General features: G+C 35.8%; 1 protein-coding gene across 1 annotated transcript; it reads left to right on the top strand.

Moving 5' to 3' along the window:
- The first annotated feature begins 1,379 nt into the window (after positions 1-1,379).
- On the top strand, positions 1,380-18,825 carry LOC127807614 (V-type proton ATPase subunit a3-like). Its single transcript, XM_052345617.1, has 18 exons — positions 1,380-1,765; positions 2,643-2,687; positions 4,076-4,192; positions 4,272-4,379; positions 4,526-4,636; positions 4,733-4,906; positions 5,077-5,214; positions 13,490-13,597; positions 13,733-13,840; positions 13,978-14,126; positions 14,952-15,105; positions 15,450-15,610; positions 15,675-15,881; positions 16,118-16,301; positions 16,399-16,482; positions 16,574-16,764; positions 17,958-18,017; positions 18,099-18,825. The coding sequence occupies exons 1-18, from the start codon at positions 1,622-1,624 to the stop codon at positions 18,301-18,303; spliced, it is 2,448 nt and encodes an 815-aa protein (XP_052201577.1). The 5' UTR covers positions 1,380-1,621; the 3' UTR covers positions 18,304-18,825.
- Positions 18,826-19,489: the final 664 nt, after the last annotated feature.

Raw genomic sequence — 19,489 nt, 5'->3', positions numbered from 1 at the left:
TTAGAGGATGATTCCAATATTCTCTATTAGATTTAAGTTGTAATTTATATTTGAAGCGTAAAATCGTAAAATTATACATCTAAAATCGAGATTTTATAGGATTTTACCTCAAATAATATTTTACATGGGATTTGAATCATTTGGGGGTTTCCAAAACGTAAAATCGTAAAATTGAGATTTTAACAATAATGCTTCTAAGAGACTTAAAAATTATAATAGAACTGATCTCCATATATTACTCACATGACACCGTGAAAAATAAGTTAAACCTACATTTGACATGTCTATCTACAAATTTAGAAAAACATTTGATATGCTTGTTGAAGAATATGGTCATTTTGGTATTCTTATTTTTATAAATAGGAGAATCCTAATACAATTGAAATATGTTCAGAATTACATATTAACTATAATTTTACTTCTTTTCTTTTTGCATTATATTCTCAAATCAATATACTGACTTAAATATTTGAGGGTTCACGTGAGAGGTTTACCTACGCCCTTAACCGATTTTCTTCTTTGTAGGTCACTTATAGACTCCGTTAAAAGCACTATCCTACTAACAAACAAATTTATTGCTATATATAAGCGACAACACATTCATTTACTTTTAATGATCCATTCTTAAAATCACTAGAAAATTATTTTAATTAAATTAGAAAATATAATAGGGTAATGCTAATCCTTATTTTTATTAGTAATAAATATATTTCATTTTTAAATACAATACATTTATTACATCTTATTTTTAATATTTAAAAATTTATTAGCTAATGATAAAATATAAATTTTAAAAAAAGTTAATTAAATGGTTTGGATGTTTGAAACAATACGGAATAAATATATTTTATTTAAAAATAAAATACATTTATTATTGTTTAGACACTATTCTTAGCCATAGAGTAAGTTTAAGATAATTAGATAAAAGTTAAATTTAGCCTTAATTTTTTTTTCAACTAAAATTCACTTTTATATTTATGACTTAGTCTGTTTTGATTTTATAATTATTTAAGAAAAATAATTTAAAGGCTAAAGTGAGAAATTGCAAAAAGTTTAGGGTCAAATTGAGCTTTTTACATAATCATCAAATTATCTCTCAAACTTTACTCTATTTTTAGTTTTTTTTTAAATGAATCATTTAATTTCATATTAAATGTAATGTTAATATAAATATATATAATATATTAATATAAAATAAGATTTAAAGTGTAAAAATTGAATATCGAATAAACATTTTCGTTCACCCAACAAACAAGGGAGCAGGCAACAAATTTGGCACGGGGAAAGCAGACGACGTCGTTTCCAAGCACGCGGTTTCCGGTTTGGTAGATCGCAGTATAAGAAGCGCGTTAAGAGCACGACGACAAAAGCACAAAGGGAAGCGGAGGCGAAAGATCGGGCAGACGGAAAAGTCCTAATCGCCACCAGTCGAACGAACAAAACGGAACATTTTACCGTCGTCTGATCGCCGGAGATCCTTCTACCGCCGGAAATCCTCCGATCAGTCGGCAAGGACCACGCGTTGCAGGACATCAAAGAAAAGCATCTATGTATCTGTTTATTCGCTGATTTCTCCACGCATACGGGATTGTGATTTTGTTGCGATCATCATTGTGAGAGAATGGGAGAGGGCGGGATGTGTTGTCCGACGATGGATCTATTGCGATCGGAGCCAATGCAGTTGGTGCGGCTGATCATCCCTATCGAATCCTCTCATCGCACCGTTTCCTACCTTGGCGACCTTGGCCTCTTCCAATTCAAAGACGTATGTGAATCCGTTGCTTCGAATTTACGTTGCGTAGGGATTTTAGTTTCGTCTCTTGATTTTGCAGTTTTGATTATCACATTTTCCTTCTTCAACACGCAATGTTCTCATGGATCACATTATTTGACGGTGTTTGTTACGGAATGGCATGTTTAGAATTGACAAAGCCGCTGTGTAATTTTGTTGACGAATACTTTGGTTTCGATGCCAACACTATTATACATGAATGCTCATCTGGGAAGTTTTAATTACGGGAGATATATGCAATGCAGAAGATAAAGTGTGTAATTGTCACCATTGCAGAATCGTGACATGTATCCTACTAAATTTAGTGCCAATTTGGGCGAAATGATGTGGCAAGTGGGGCTGTATGGAATTCTTAGATTGTTTATTAGTGTTTTCCTTTTCTCTTAACCTGCAATTAGTTATTCTCTAATTAGTTGCAACTTGCAAAAGAGGTTCTATATTGGATTTACTTTTACTTTGTAGAATCTCTCATTATTTGCTTGTCACTTCAATTTGAAAAGGGTTGGATAGCTGGATTTGCCTCAAGGTGTTCGAACTTGAGTTTTTAATTTTCCTATTTATCCTTGTTGATGAGTTGATATGAAGTGTATGGACATCAATGAAAATATGACTAAAGACAGAAATACATGGAAGTTTAGAATTCATGTAGCTGACCTCACATAGTGGGATAAAGGCTGGATATGTTGTTGTTGTTGTATCCTTGCTGATGAGTTCTCAATAATACATCGTACAATACCATTGACTGAAATTCTTATCCTATATTGGCCATCCATAATTGTTTTCGGATTTCAATATTTTCTACTTTTCCCAACTTCGATGTTAATATATCTTTTGTATCTTCTTTTTCCAGCTTAATGCTGACAAGAGCCCATTTCAGAGGACCTATGCTGCTCAGGTGCATTACGTTCCATCTTTCTTTTCCTTGGAAGGATAAACATTATTGGGTAGATCTATTATTTTCTTGCTCAGTGCTTATATGTTGGTTTGTCTTTTGTACATTATGCAAGTGGACTTCTTAGACCAGTCTTCTTGTCTGTCACTATGAGACGAGAACCTGGTTTTTAGTTGATTATTTGCTTTTCACTGAAGAAAGACTCTGGTGGCATTATGTGTGTGTTCGTGTATCATGTTGTGGGTTATATGCATTCTTAAGAATTAGAAAGAGGGAGGCAGAATAAGAATTTAGTTTAGTGGTGGAGTATGTTTAGAACCATGGTGAATGAATGGGCTTACCAGTAGGATGTGGATTTTAGACAATATCCATTCTTTAAAGCAACATAGAAGAATCATAGAAGAAAGGACAAGTTTGGTTTTGATTAGATAAAATGGGAGTGCTTATGAGAAGTTCTTTACACTAAGCCAATGAGGTGCTACTGTTGTCCTAAGTGGCTAGATATACCCGGGCCAAATTTTTTTGGCTGAGACGAGTAGGTCGTTAGGGAGAATGGGTGGAGAAGTTCATTGCTAGGCTGAGATTGTGCTACGAGCATTTTAATTACAATGGCTCATGAGTAGGACATCATGTTTGGTACTTTGATCAATTGAGTTTTGATATTCAGTGAGAGAGATTATGGAGGTCCATGTGCCTTCTCATGAAGTTGGAACTTGGGAGTGTCATATAGTCTGCTTGATCCCCAATAGAGATTATAGAAATCACAACTTGTGAGACTAGCTCTTATATAAAAGGCTTCATTCTTGGATAAAGAGATTAGGGAGATCAAATGTTAATCGACATGTAACTGATCTTGCATGATCTAGCAGGTTGTGGCATATATACCACACTTGTTATATCTATGACAACGAAAACAACCACTTTACCCGCTGTTAATTTTAGAAGTACAGAGAGTATTCTCATAATATACAAATTGTTCATGAATTACATGTTGACTACGCTAGAATATTAAGGCAGTTGAGCTCATGCTTAAGAATGAGGCTGTTTCCCACTTTTTTACTGTTTTGATGATGTTCCCAAGTCACGGGCATGTCATGTCTTTGTTTCATGGATAAGGTACACACCATTGTTTCATGAGCATTTTCATATTGTTTCTATGGAAGTGAAAGCCACGTAAAACCACTGTTCATTGCAATATATCAGTTCTTCTCTTTCCTATTTAGGCCAAATGACTTCCATTTGGCCATGTTTATTTGTGAATTTTATGTTAGATAGGCTACAGAAGGTTTCCATTATCTTCTACTGTCCTTTAAACTAAGCTTAAGACATTATTCAGTAAATAGAAATCTACTGCCATGTGTAAATTGATATGTATAAATTTCTTCAAATAGATCAAAAGATGTGGAGAAATGGCACGAAAGCTGCATTTTTTCAAGGAACAAATGGTTAAGGCTGGTTTCTCACCCTCAACAAGGTCTGGCATTAGCATTAATATGGATGACTTGGAGGTATGCCTAATATGGTTACTTGGTTTTAAAGCTTTTTTCATAATTTACACCTCAACAATTCTTTACTGGGTGTGGCTAGGTTAAACTTGGAGAACTTGAAGCGGAGTTGATAGAGATGAATGCTAACAATGAAAAATTACAACGTGGTTACAATGAACTTTTAGAGTATAAACTTGTCCTGCAGAAGGTATGTGTATTCTTAGGCTTTGGTCTTCAGGTTAGAGGTTAATATAAACATCCATTTAGTGAGCTTTTCTGTCTCCAGATACTCTATTTCAATCTTCCATGATCTGTTAAGCTGGAATGTGAAGTCGGTTCAATTCCTTGTTTCAGGTTGGTGAATTTTTCTATTCAGCCCAAAGTAATGCTGCAGTACAGCAGAGGGAATATGAGGGATGTCATCTTGGTGAAGGATCTATTGATAGTCCCCTACTCATGGAGCAAGTACTAATTTCCGTTACCTATTTCACTCTCATTGTATTAAATGTACAATCCTTCTAGTTTTTGTAGTTAATATCTTTTGAGTCTTGCATTGTGTAGGAAATGTTGACAGAGCCATCAAAGCAGATAAAGCTGGGATATGTTAGTGGTCTTGTTCCCAGAGAGAAATCAATGGCTTTTGAAAGGATATTATTCCGTGCTACTCGGGGAAATGTGTTTTTGAAGCAAGCTGTGGTTGAGGATCCAGTTGTTGATCCTGTATCGAGAGCAAAGGTGAAACATTATTTTGTTTGGGAGAAATCTCTCTCTCTCTCTCTCTCTCTACAGGATTTTTGTTGCAAACCATTTACTGTCCTTTTCTTTTTCGTCAACCTACTCTAGATCTATTTTATTTCTAGAATTCATTTGCATTTAGGTGCTGAACTGATTGCTCTTGTGTACAGGTTGAGAAAAATGTATTTGTTGTCTTCTATTCGGGAGAAAGAGCAAGGAACAAAATTTTGAAAATATGTGATGCTTTTGGAGCCAACCGGTATCCTTTTGCAGACAATGTAGGCAAACAATATCAAATGATCAAAGAGGTGTGTGTTTGAAGAAGTTTCTGTGTGGATAGAAGTTTTATTCTAATGTGTCATCTATTGGGTTCTTTATTTTTGTGCCCCTCAAATGATGTTCTATTTCTCTTCCCACCACCATCTCAAGAGTACAAAGGACTAGTGTTCTCGGACTAGTGTTCTCAGCCTGTTTTATTCTCTCCACACCCCCCCCCCCCCAACTCCCCAACAAACACACACACACACACACACACACACGTAGAGAGAGAGTAAAAGCAAGCATTGTTCTGGCATGTAAAGAATGTTTGCGGTATTGAGCCTAGATGTAATGTCATGTTTCTAGTGCATGTGTAGTCATTGGGTACTCAAGGGACATTGAGACCACATAATCTTCGATCATAAACATGCACAAACAAATGCATATCGACCTTAAGTAATATGTGATCTGTTTTAATTTTTACTCTTATCAAGTGGTTGTTTGGGGTAAAATCACTAAAGCGTAGTCATCTTGAGGAAAATTTTAAGACAACAATAACAACATATCAAGCCTTAATCCCACTAGGTGAGAATTTACTACACAAATTCTAGGTAGCTTATCATTTCTATCTGTGGTCATATCATTTGTAATGCTCTTATAACTCATATCATACATAAAAGTCTCCCACCAAAATTTCTTGGTCTTCCTCTACCTTTTCTTCTAAGAACTATTCCATCTCATCTAGCCTTATGAAAAACCTCATTTCTAATTTTTATTTTTTCTTAGATGAAGACACATCCATCATAATATCCTCATCCCGTTATGCTTATATTTTGCATATGTTGATGCTTCACTACACAATATTCTTTGTGAAACAACAAAGATGATCTTAGAGCTATCTTTTAAAATTTTTCTTTAACTTTAATGAAATCTTACTATCATATAACATGCTAGACTCACCTTTTCCATTTTAACCACCACGTCGTAATCCTATGAGTAGCATCCTCATTAATCTCTCTATCTTTTTAGATGATTAATCATAGATATTTTAACAGATCTTTTATTAGGATGACTTGATATTCAAGTTTCATCATAACATATTTATATTTTTACTAAACTTACATTCCATATATTCAGTTTTTAATCTATTCAACTTAAAACCTCTAGATTCTAAAGTTTTCCTCCATATCTCAAGCTTAGCATTCATTGCTTCTTTTGTCTCATCTATCAAGGCAATGTCATTTTTAAATAGAATACACCAAGCACCTTTGTCTTGATATGTTTAGTGAGTTCATTTATTAATAAGGCAAAGATATAAGGGTTTAATGTAGATTCTTGATGTAATCTAATTGTAATTGAAAGCCTCAATATCTACTTCACATGTTCTGACACATGTTTTATCTCCATGATACATGTCTTTAACAGTTTGTATATAAGTAATTCAGAGGCCTTTATTCTCTAAGACTTTCCATAATACTTCTCTAGGGAGTTTGTCATAGACTTTTTCTAAATTCTATAAACGCTGTTGAATGTTAACCTCTATCTCTTCTAAAAGCTTAAGTTGGTAGATAAATGATTAACTTTATCTTTTATATTATTATTTTTACTCTCAACACGCCCTTCATGTGTGGCCAGACTTCACTACATAATTGGTTCAAACATGTGCAACTATTTAAATATTGGGTTAGTTATTCTCCCAATATAACTTTACAATTCTTACAATGTTGAAATCAATGAGTAGAAAGGAAGTTTAGAATCAAAATCGTGTATTGAACAATAGGATACATTCCCTATTAATAGGGAAAATGATACACTATAGGAAAGTTTTATGAAAGGAAAGATATGCTACACAATAAACAAGGAAACCATATATACAACTTTACAGATTTAGGAAACTATTTTAAACTATGATCGCATTCCTAATCTTTGGAGAGAATCCAATATATTCTTGGAAAGGCTGCTTGTAATCTTTCTCTCCAAATCATGTGTAATCCCGTGATTCACTCAACACTCTCCCTCAAACTGGTGAATGAATATCTATCATTTCCAGCTTGCTTATAAGCTCTTCAAATCTCTTAATAGGTAGGTCTTTTGTTAACACATCCGCAATCTAATTTGTTGAAGTAACAAAGGGCATGCATACCTCCTTGGATTCCAACTTCTCTTTAATAAAGTGACGATCAATCTCAACATGTTTGGTCCTATCATGTTGCATCGGGTTGTGTGCAATGCTAGTAGTGGATTGATTGTCACAACACAACTTCATAGGTCCATTGCTAGGAATTTTCAAATCTTCTAACACTATCCTTAGCCATAGTAGCTCACATAGACTAAGAGCCATTGCTCTAAACTCAGTCTCCGCACTAGACCGAACCACCACATTTTGTTTTTTACTTCTCCAAGACACCAGGTTACCTCCAAGAAAGACACAACATCTTGTAGTTGACCTCCTATCCACCAATGAACCCTCATAATTAGCATCTGTATATCATACTACTTCCATTTCCTTCCCCGGTTTGAATAACAAGCCTTTTCCGGGAGTTGTCTTAAGATAGCATAGGATTCTTCTCACTGCTTGCATATGCTCCTCAGTGGGATTATGCATGAATTGACTCACCAAGCTAACAACAAATGCAATGTCAGGCCTAGTGTGAGATAAGTAAATTAAACGTCCCACTAATCTTTGATACCTTTCTCCACAATTGGGCTATTAGAATCTCCCAGCTTTGGATTAGGCTCTAAAGGAGTGCCTACTGTCCTACCACCAAGCATCCCTGTTTCCTCTAGCAATTCCATGGTATATTTCCTTTGGGAGAGAAAAATGCCATCCTTAGAGTAGGCCACTTCTATCCCCAAGAAGTACCTAAGCTTACCAAGATGCTTGATGTCAAATTCATGAGCTAGATCATTCTTTAGTTGCTATTGCTCCTCAATATCATCCCCTGTAACAATGATATCATCCACATACACTAATAAAGCTCTTAGACTACCTTTCTTTGAGTGTTTGATAAAGAGGGTATGGTCTCCCCTACTTTGCCAATACCCCATGGATTTCATAGCCTTTGAAAATCTGTCAAACCAAGCTCTTGGAGACTGTTTTAGTCCATAAAGAGCTTTCCTTAGCCTGCAAACTTGCCCTGCAACACCATTATTAAAACCTGGAGGTGGTTCCATAAAGACTTCTTCTTCTAGATCATCATGTAAGAAATCATTTTTAACATCTAATTGCATTAATTGCCAACCATAACAACTGACTAAGGATAGAAGGATTCTTACGGTGTTCATTTTTGCTACTGATGCAAAAGTTTCCAAATAATCAATACCGTAGGTTTGAGTATATCCCTTGGCAACCAATCTAGCTTTAAATCTCTCCAAAGTGCCATCTGCATTATACTTGACATTAAATACTCATCTACAACCCACAGGTTGCACCCCTTTTGGCTTAGGCACCATGTCCCATGTCTGATTTTTCTCTAGGGCCCTCATTTCCTCTTGCATAGCATGCACCCAATTTTGATCCTGTAATGCCTCCTCCATAGTCTTAGGAATAGCTATAGAGTCAAGGGAAGAGATAAAAAATTGGCTATAGGGTGTTTAGTACAGCTCCTAACTCTCTTTTTAATGGAAGTAGGTCCAAATCAATGTAATCAGTAGTAGACAAATCAATGGATTGAAAGAATTCCATACCTGACTGTGGGCAGGAAATTGGTTCTTGCTGAGTAGACTGAGTAGGTTGATTCCTCATTTTATACATGTAGGGTGACCCTTTGAACCTTGCAGGAGAACCTGGGATAGAAGGGAGTAACTCTTGAGATGTTACCTCTTGAGGAGCTGGACATGGAGTAAGAGAGGTAGGAGACAAAGAATTAGTGGGAAGAGAAGACTCAGTGTCAGTGGGAAGAGAAATTGTGGACTAGGGGTCATAGGATTGAGTGGATGATGGCTGAAACACCGATTCCAAACTTGGCAAGACCTGGGCACCATCTAGACTCTTCCCCTGGTGACCAGGAGCACAAGGACGAAAGAAGGCTTGTTTTTCCACAAAGGTAACATCTTTAGAGATAACAAACTTCTGAGTGGGAGGATAGTAACATTTATAGCCCTTTTGAGTAGAAGAATAACCAAGGAAGACACAACGAAGAGCCCTTTGGTTAAATTTGTCCCGGTGTTGTTTAGACACATGCACAAAGGCCACACACCCAAAAACCTTAAGTAGGAGAGAAGAATGAAGAGAGAGAGCTGGAAAATAAGTAGCAAGACAGTGATGAGGACTAAGATTTCCAAGCACCTGAGAGGGGACTCGATTAATCAAATGGGTAGTAGTTAGCACAACCTCACCCCAAAAGGTTTTAGGGACAGAACTCTAATGCAAAAGAGCTCGAGTCACATTGAGAAAATGTTTCATTTTTCTCTCAGCAACCCCATTTTGTTGGGGGATGTCAACACAAGAGGATTCATGGAGAATTCCACTTTTTTGGAAAAACTGATTGAGAGTTTGATTAAAATAGTCTCGGGTATTGTCAGTTTGGAATTTTTGAATTGATACCCCAAATTGGGTGAGAATCATCATGTAAAAAGACTGTAAGACACTACTAAGGGCTACCTTCTCTTTTAATATGTAAACCTAGGTCATTATAGTGCAATCATCGATAAAAAAAAAAAACCATTTTGCCCCTGAACAATTAGGAATTTTTTAGGGTCCCCATATATCATAATGCACCAATGAAAAAGGAAACAAGGACAATTTATTACTGACAACATAGGGAACTCTATGATGTTTGGACACTTCACACACATCACAGTGAAAATCACTAATATTAAGACCATGAAAGAGTTTAGGAAACATATATTTCAATAGAGAAAAATGAGGGTGCCCTAATCTAAGATGGTGAAGCCATACATCATCTTTTGTAGAATTTGATGTGGAAACATGGGTTAGGATAGACTGATCTCCTGCAGGGAAATCATGGATCTGCTGTTGCTGCAAGTAGTGCAGTCCTTGGTGTGCTCTAGCAACACCAATTGTCCTCCCCGTGGCCAGATCCTGAAACACACAGTCATAGGGTGAAAAGATTACACTGCAATTGAGGTCTCGTGTTAATTTACAGACTGAAAGAAGATTGGTAGAAAGGCTAGGAACATAAAGAACATGTTGCACTTTAAAAATAGGAGTGAGGCTCACTTTGCCATGCCCAACAATAGGAACAGATTGGCCATTGGCAATTGTAATGTTTCTGGAGCTATTCAAGGGTTCATATGTTTCAAAAAAATTTAGGTTAGGAGTCATATGATCAGTAGCTCCAGAGTCCAATATCCATAACTCATTCCTAGGTATTTTGGAGGCAATAAAATTCTCAGAATTGAAGCACATACCTGCTTGAGCTAGAGAGCATGAATCCCCTTGAAAGGTTTTCAAAAAAGATTTCAACTTACTAATCTCCTCAATGTTTAGTCCTCCTAAATCAGGTATGTTTGCAGCCTCTTTTTTTCCAGCAGTTTCTTCTCCTTCTTTAGTGGTTAGATAAGCTTTCATGGGTTGTTTGGCTTGCAAACCCTTGAATCCTCCTCCCATCTTGTTTAACATTGCTTCTTTTCCATGTAATTTGAAGCATGTCTTGCGTGTGTGTCTAGGTTTCTTGCAATAAGAACACCACATGCCTTCCTTATTTTGTTTTGAAGAGAACTGCTCCTTGCCTTGAGACGATTTTGACCATGCTCCCTGCATTCTATTAGAAACCATAGCAGAACCTTCCATATGATTATCGCTAAACATGGCAATCCTTCTATGTTCTTCACTCTAAACTATAAAGTAGACCTCATTCAAAGATGACAGTTTTTCTCGGCTAAGGATCTGTGCACTAACTTGATCAAATTCAGGGTTAAGTCCAGCCAAAAACTCTACTATTCTATCTCTTTCTAGCATTGAGGTGAGAATAATAGTGTCTTCACTACATACCATCTTAATGTCTTGGTAGTGATCCAATTCAAGTAAAAAACCATTCATCTTGTTATAATAATCTGTCACATTCATAGATCCTTGTTTTGTGCCACTAATCTTGGTCTTAATCTTATAAACAACATATGCATCTTGCACCTTTGAGTATGTCCTTTTTACCGTCTCCTATATATCCTTAGCCGTAGATAAAAATATGTAATTTTTACTTATCTCGGGCTGCATTGAACTCCACAACCATGACATTAACACGGAGTCCTCAATATCCCAAGAAACAAACATAGAATTTGAGGACTTAGGGGCTGGTCCAGTGAGGTGAGAGATCTTCCCCCTTCCCTTCAAAAAGGTTCTCACCAATTAAGACCATTGGAGGTAGTTGCCACCATCCAATCGGTATGATTGATGCATGCTGGGCAACTCACTAGAAGATGGGCCTCCATTCGTAGATTCAATAGGTATCGCTTCTTTTGCTGGCGTGAGAGATGTGGCTTTTGTGATCTCCGACATTCTGTAGGAAGATAATTAATCGAGAAAGGACATGAAGCAAATAGGGCAATGAAGGCCGGAAAGAGCAAGATCGTAGCAGGGGTAATGAAGGCCGGAAAATCAATTTTAGGACTTCCTTAGGTTGGCTCTGATACCATGTAGAAATCGATGAGTAGAAAGGAAGTTTAGAATCAAAATCGTGTATTGAACAATAGGATACATTCTCTATTAATAGGGAAGAGGATACACTATAGGAAAGTTCTATGAAAGGAAATATATGCTACACAATAAACAAGGAAACCATATATACAACTTTACAGATTTAGGAAACTATTTTAAACCATGATCACATTCCTAATCTTTGGAGAGAATCCAATATATTCTGGGAAAGGCTGCTTGCAATCTTTCTCTCCAAATCATGTGTAATCCCGTGATTCATTCAACATACAATATAAGGGGTCCTCTTGTTCTTGTCACATAAGAAAGTAGTCTATTTGAGTAGTTGATAACCCATTGTTATATGTGATTCAAGTATTCATCACGTTTCTTAATCCTAGTATTGGCTAAGATGAGCTCATATGCGATGCAAAATCCAAATAACTTTATCCTCTTTATTTCTTTCTCTAAATCAATAATTTCCATACCATTTAAGTTACTTCCCACAATGACCTTTTCTCCTCTAGGTATTTTGTATATCAATCCCTCTAAAATCTTCTATGTCTTTTATTTCTTCTCCTAACCTAGCTTATGATGCATATGTATTGACAATATTCATAGTTTCTTCTACTATAACAACATTAGGTGGAATAATCCTATGATCCTATTCTCTTCACATCTACTAACCCATCCTTTAAAAGCTTATTCATAATAATCCCAACTGCATTTCTTGCACAATCCTTCCCTGTGGACCAAAGTTTATATCCAAATTCTGTCAACATATTAGTCGTCTCTCTAACCCATTTTGTCTCATGGAGGCACATGATAGATGATATTAACTTTTCTCCTAATCATCACATCCACTGCTTACATACATATTCTTGTCTAAGCCTCAATATTCCATGCTCTTGTATAACTTCTGTACTTGCATATGTTGATGAAATGTGAGAACCCTTGCAGATTTAACACTACATCTGGGGGTTGATGCAGCGACCCTAGCTTATTTTTCATTGCAATTGGGTAATGATTTTCTCATTTGTCTAGAATTCATGATGTGCTTTGTAGATGTGTCTCCAAATATTCCTTGATCATTTCTTCCAAGAGGAGGAGTTCCTCTAATTCTATGAATTTTCTAGAATATTCTTTTCTTGAATATCATTCAAAAAAGTTTCGGATTGGCTAGGAATTAGTTGGAATGTGTTCGTATTTATTAATAGGCTTTTGGTTTACGCGGCCTGTTGTAGCAAATGCTTGTCAAAAAGTGTTTGTAACTAATCAAGTAGGAGATTTAGGTTTATTATTAGGAATTTTAGGTTTTTATTGGATAACAAGCAGTTTGAGTTTTACGTTGGCTGTCAGCTACTTAACACAACCCTTATTCTTTGTTTGGGCTGGGATTGACTGTAAATTGGAATATGATCATTTAGAATATGATCATTTATTTAAACTCAAATGAATTTAAACCTTGAAGGGGGTCAGGTTGCTTGATAGATATGATAACGTATTCAACATCATCATCATCCCAAGCCTTAATCTCAATTAGGTGGGCGTATGATCATTTATTTACATTCAATGAACTTTATTGCAATTATAATGTCTCTGGTTGTTTGAGACAAATAATTCGCCTGGATTATTACTTCTCCATGGAGTGGTCATACAGTTCATCTAGGTTCAGGGAAAATAATTGCTTGTCATAGTAAAATCTCATTTCTGGCAGTTATGATTTCTAGGCATCTGGAAAGCTGTCAGAGCTGAAGACTACCATAGATGTTGGATTGCTGCATCGCAACAATCTTTTACAAACAATTTGCCAGAAATTTGAGTGCTGGAATCTTCTGGTTAGTATCAATTCTTTACTATGTACTAAGTTGCTAACCCATACTGCTGAAACGCAAGATAATTCCTATCCAAACCTGTGTTGAGTGTGTGCGGATCAATAATTGAACTTTGCGTTTTTTGCTGACTTATGAAAGGCGAAGAAGGAGAAATCCATTTACCACATTTTAAATATGCTCAGCATTGATGTTACTAGGAAATGCCTTGTGGCAGAAGGCTGGTGTCCTGTTTTTGCTCAAAATCAGGTATTTATTGCTTAAATTGCAGTGGCTTTTATCTGATTCTGTACAGAAAATGCATTGAACATTTTTTATTGGGAAATTATTGCACCTTTTCTTCTTATTTTAAGTGAATTTTAGGCAGCTTGGGCTTGAACTTGCAGATTCTAAGTGCAATGCAGCGGGCAAGCTTGGACAGCAGTTCGCAAGTTATGGCCATATTCCAGGCTCTACAGACCAAGGAATCACCACCTACATATTTCTGTACAAACAAATTCACTTCTGCTTTTCAAGAAATTGTGGATGCGTATGGGTGAGCAACTGTGATATCCACTACTTATCATAATTTAAACTGAGACTAGCAAGTAGAAAGTGGGCTAATATTCATAGTTCTTGCTGCTGATAGAGAAAAAATTCTGGTTTATTAATATTTTTCAGAAGTGGTAATATATAATTATTCTTATGTATGAATTATTTAAACATGAGATAATGGATTTGACTTTTGAGAGATCTATGCGGTGGCGGAGTTGTGGGGGTGGGGAATCCCCCACATATCATTCGAATTTATATTATACATTTCTATAATTTCTAATATAATATGAATTTTTATTTAGTATTTAAAATTTATTTATAGTTTTTGTAAAGATGGCCTCCAATTAAGGAAAAAATGAGTGTGATAGATTTGTAAAAATAAGACCCAAATCTGATGCTAAGAGAAAAAAAGTGGAGAGATAAAATATTTCAATAATGTATAGTTACATTAAAAAATTATCAAAGCTCAACAAAATTAAACAGGACTCTTTGCCCCCTCCCCAACAATAACTGTCACCCTCCGCCCCTGGATCTATGTGCATACCTGCACACTGTTCTACATGCATGTGTCTCTATCCCTGTTTCTATTTTTGTGTGTGAGGGAGAGGGTGGGAACTTCAACCATAAGAATGTGGTTGCAGCCAGCTGATAAAACATTGTTTTGGTCATACCTTTTCATCTAGTTTTATGCATAATTATCAATATTTGGGGCAATGGCAATTGTAGGGAAGTTCTGTTAATAGAATAGGCATTTTTAGCTTAGTTGTCTTGTGGTCTTGGCATTTGCAAATAGAATCATCTTACACAAGTTCTGATGTCATTGCAGGGTGGCCAAGTATCAAGAAGCAAATCCTGGTGTCTACACAGTTATCACATTTCCTTTCCTATTTGCTGTCATGTTTGGAGATTGGGGCCATGGTATATGCTTGTTTCTTGCAACGTTATACTTCATATTCAGGGAAAGGAAACTTTCCAGTCAGGTGAGGCTACATGGTTGGTTAATTATTGGTAATAACTTTTTTTTTTTTGGTTTTTTTCATAAAGGAGTTATGTTACGAGGAGCCCCTTAAGATGGGGGTATATCCTGTTGATTTTTACGAATATGTCTCTTCTGTATGATATGGATGGACAAGGGCTACTTAAAAATAGAGAGAAACAAGTGGTACTCCTTGTACGGTAGCTAATATTTGGATTTTCTAATCCTTTTATGTCACGTCTTGTGAAAATTTTTGTGAATGGAACTTCTTTTTCTTTGTTTCTATTATTTTCCAGCTTTATGTTGTGTGTGCAAGTTCAATTTGTTTGATGATTTTGTCAACAACAGAAGCTTGGGGACATCATGGAGATGACTTTTGGAGGACGTTATGTTATAATGATGATGGCAATATTCTCGATATACACAGGACTAATATATAATGAATTCTTTTCCGTGCCATTTGAACTATTTGGGCCCTCAGCCTATGGATGCCGAGATCCTTCCTGCAGGTATTGGATGAGTGATTAAAATTTTGCCATTGGCTGCAAATTTCAACTCTTCCTTCTCTTGCAGGGATGCTTATACAGTAGGCTTGATTAAGGTGCGTAGCACATATCCATTTGGCGTGGATCCTAAGTGGCATGGTACTCGCAGTGAGTTACCATTCCTAAACTCACTGAAGATGAAGATGTCAATCCTTCTAGGAGTAGCCCAGATGAATCTTGGAATCATTTTAAGCTACTTCAATGCAAAATTCTTCAGAAATGAACTTAATATCTGGTAAGATAGACTATTCAATTGGCTTCTCACAAGCATAGATGGGTGAATCATCCATAAAAATAGTCAAGAAATTTTGTTCTTCACATGCATTTACATGTATCAATGCTGCGACTGCATTGTATGAAGGAGAAAAGAGAATGAAAAATAAGAATGTGATTATATCAAATAATATGATAATATTACTATTGATTATCAAGTGAATCAGTTTTCTGATCAGCATTAATCATGTGCTTCAGGTACCAATTTGTTCCGCAGATGATATTTTTAAACAGTTTATTTGGCTATCTTTCACTCCTGATTATTGTGAAATGGTGCACTGGTTCTCAAGCTGATCTGTATCATGTAATGATATACATGTTCCTGAGTCCGACTGATGATTTGGGCGAGAATCAACTTTTTGTTGGTCAGAAATTTCTTCAGGTTGTAATATTTCTGCCTATAAATTCTACTAAAATGTTTTCATGTGGTACAAGACATTATTTAATCTCAAAACATTTTTTCTGATTCATAATGCCAGATTTTGTTACTGCTACTGGCACTTGTTGCCGTACCATGGATGTTATTTCCAAAGCCATTTCTCTTGAAGAAACAACACGAGGAAGTATGCACATGATATATATGCCTCTGGTTGAATGTTTGATTACTTTGCAGTCTCTCTTTCTCTCATTTACAATATTTCTACATTTTCTCAGAGGCACCGAGGAAAATCTTACACCCCCATCTACAGTACTGATGATTCTTCTGAATTGGAGTCAACTTATTCCCATGGCCATGATGAATTTGAGTTTAGTGAAGTTTTTGTACACCAACTTATTCACACAATAGAGTTTGTGCTTGGAGCAGTCTCTAACACGGCTTCTTACCTACGTCTATGGGCCCTCAGGTAGGCTGCTAACTACTTTACTGAGTCAATATGCAGCATCCTAAACTAAATTGTGTGCTAGACTGATCAATGTTTAGAAGTACCAAAATGCATAGCTGCTTTATCTCGTATCATATATGAGATGCCCCCATTTGAAACCCAGCATGGTAAAAGGCTACTGGCATCTGGAGAAAAAGAATATAAAGAACCACATCAGGAAGACAAATAAATTGTGATTCAGTCTACTGCAACAAATAGAATTGTTTTGTGAAGAACTTATAGAAGCTTTCTTCAAGTGCTTTTTGGTAATAATGTAGAATACAGTACATTTCTAGTGAGAGCTAAAACTCAATATGCTATAGTTAATTGAATATCATCAGCTTGACAAACATGTGTTTTACCAGACAAAACTTGTCCATCTGATCTATTTTCTACTCGATTCTAAGATTGTATGAATGCGAAGTAATGAAATTTTTTTCTTTGTAGCAGAATATGAGCGATTCTGAAACACATCTGTCAGAAAAAAAAAAAAACAAATAAGTTGCAGAAAGTTTGTTTTCATTTTGTTTCTTGTGGGGCCAGAAAACTTGCAAGTATTTACCTCTCTTTTGAATGACATCATATTTAGAGTGCCTTACAATTTCAAATAAGGTGAACATTATTTACTAATAAAATGCTGACAATTACACTGGATTCAACAAACCTTATGCTGGGGCTAGTAAACAGTGACATTACTCCTTTTAATTTAGCCTTTGTGAGTTCAGGGATGTCCATGCTGGTTGGATTTTGTCTTTATTTTGGATTTCAGAGTGTAAATTTTGTGCATTCTAAATGGTTAGTAACCATCTTCCTGGCTAAAGAAGAATGAAAGGAACTTTGATTCTGTTTTTGTTCGTTCATTTTTGTAGAGAATAAATTTTAGTCTTCCTACGATACATTTTGGCCCTAAGCATTGGGATGGTTCTCCTTTGATGCAAACTTGGTAAACCGTCCAATCTAGATCATATTTCTGTGAGGACATTGAGCTGTTAAATTAAGATTATTTTTTAAAATTTGCAATCAACCTCTCGGAAAACACACGAACAGATCATGATCTCTCTTACATGTCTCTTGGCTAAAATTTTTTCATCATTCCTCTTGTTGTTTAGGCACATGATATGCTTTCTTAATGTTTTTAACTCTCTTTCATTTTTCTCATTTTGCTTTCTTTTCAGTCTTGCCCATTCAGAGCTGTCTAGCGTTTTCTATGAGAAGGTCCTGCTTCTTGCCTGGGGGTAGGTTGTTCAAACTCAACACCCACAATTTCTTATGTAGCATTTACTTATTTGCAATCTCAACAAAGTGACTGCCTGCAGGTTCAACAATGTCATTATCCTTATTGTTGGCATTGTTGTATTTATTTTTGCAACTGTTGGTGTGCTTCTGGTTATGGAAAGCTTAAGCGCTTTCCTTCATGCCTTGCGGCTTCACTGGGTCGAGTTTCAGAACAAGTTCTACGAGGGAGATGGCCACAAGTTCTCTCCATTCTCATTTGCCTTGCTCAGAAATGTCGAGGAATGATTCAATTCTTGAAACATAGTCCTTAGGATTCAATTCAGAAATGACGAGCATACTGCATCTGCTGAAGTCTACATGTATTCTATCCATCCATACCGACAAGCCTGATTGCTTGGGAGGTCTTAGGAAATGAGCTTTTCCTGATGAACCAGAGTGTTTAGTTATGTGAAATTAGTTATTTCTTCCAGTCAGGTGTGGCCAGCCGCCATCCCATGAAAGATTACTGCTGCAGTTTGATTCCGGGTTGATGTTGCCGATCCTTGTTCTAACTATGATCCTATGGTTGGCAGCATCCTGCTAGATAGACCATTTTGAGGCGTCTGGTCACTTCTGATGAAGTATAGAACCAAACCTTAATTGTGCTGTTTTCGTCACCTGTGATCACTTTCAGGTGACTTGTATCTTACATTTCATATTGTGCTGTTATTTTGTGAATAATATTCTGCAATTCTTTACTGTAACAAAGAAGGGAAGCTGTAATTTAATAAATCCATGGTGTAAATGCAAGGGATTTTGTTCATCTTTCATCTCACTTGTTAGGACATCGGTCTATGTGTCAAGCGGGTTGGGTACTTTACATGACTGAAAATGGATAATGTTAGATATTATGAAAATGGAGTGTCAAATTTAAGCTAAGTGAGTAAAATTATTCTTTTGTCTTTCCGTTGAAATTCAAGTCGAGCCATTTTTGTTATCTATAAATCTTCGACTTAAATGTGTTGGCCATTTAATCCATTTGACATCAATACATGAATATTTTCATTTTAAGTCTGGATGTTGGTTTTTTTTTTTTTTTTTTTAATTTTCTATTCCCTCTCAGATTAAAAATTGATTCTCTCTCTCTCTCTCTCTCTATATATATATATATAATATTATTTAATAATTAATGTATATAATAATATAGAGAAACTCAAACCCTCACAAATTAACAATATGCTTGAATGCTAAATCATTATTGTTTTTATTTAGATCAATATATATATTCTTGTTTATATGCATATACATATATTTTTAAAATTTGCATTAAACAGGAAAAAATTATTAATCTATGATTCAGCTTATATGACAATAAATTAGTCCACTTTTGAATCTTCACACAAAGAGCTTTTCGATCCATCTAGTCCACTTTGAATTGATTGTCAATCCCTACCTACAAACCAACTAAATTGAAAAAATTGAGTTAGTGTAT

The sequence above is a fragment of the Diospyros lotus genome, chromosome 8 (genome assembly GCF_014633365.1).
Source record: "Diospyros lotus cultivar Yz01 chromosome 8, ASM1463336v1, whole genome shotgun sequence".
In the NCBI taxonomy this organism is placed as follows: Eukaryota; Viridiplantae; Streptophyta; class Magnoliopsida; order Ericales; family Ebenaceae; genus Diospyros; species Diospyros lotus.
This window is presented reverse-complemented; position numbering and strand designations above follow the sequence as displayed.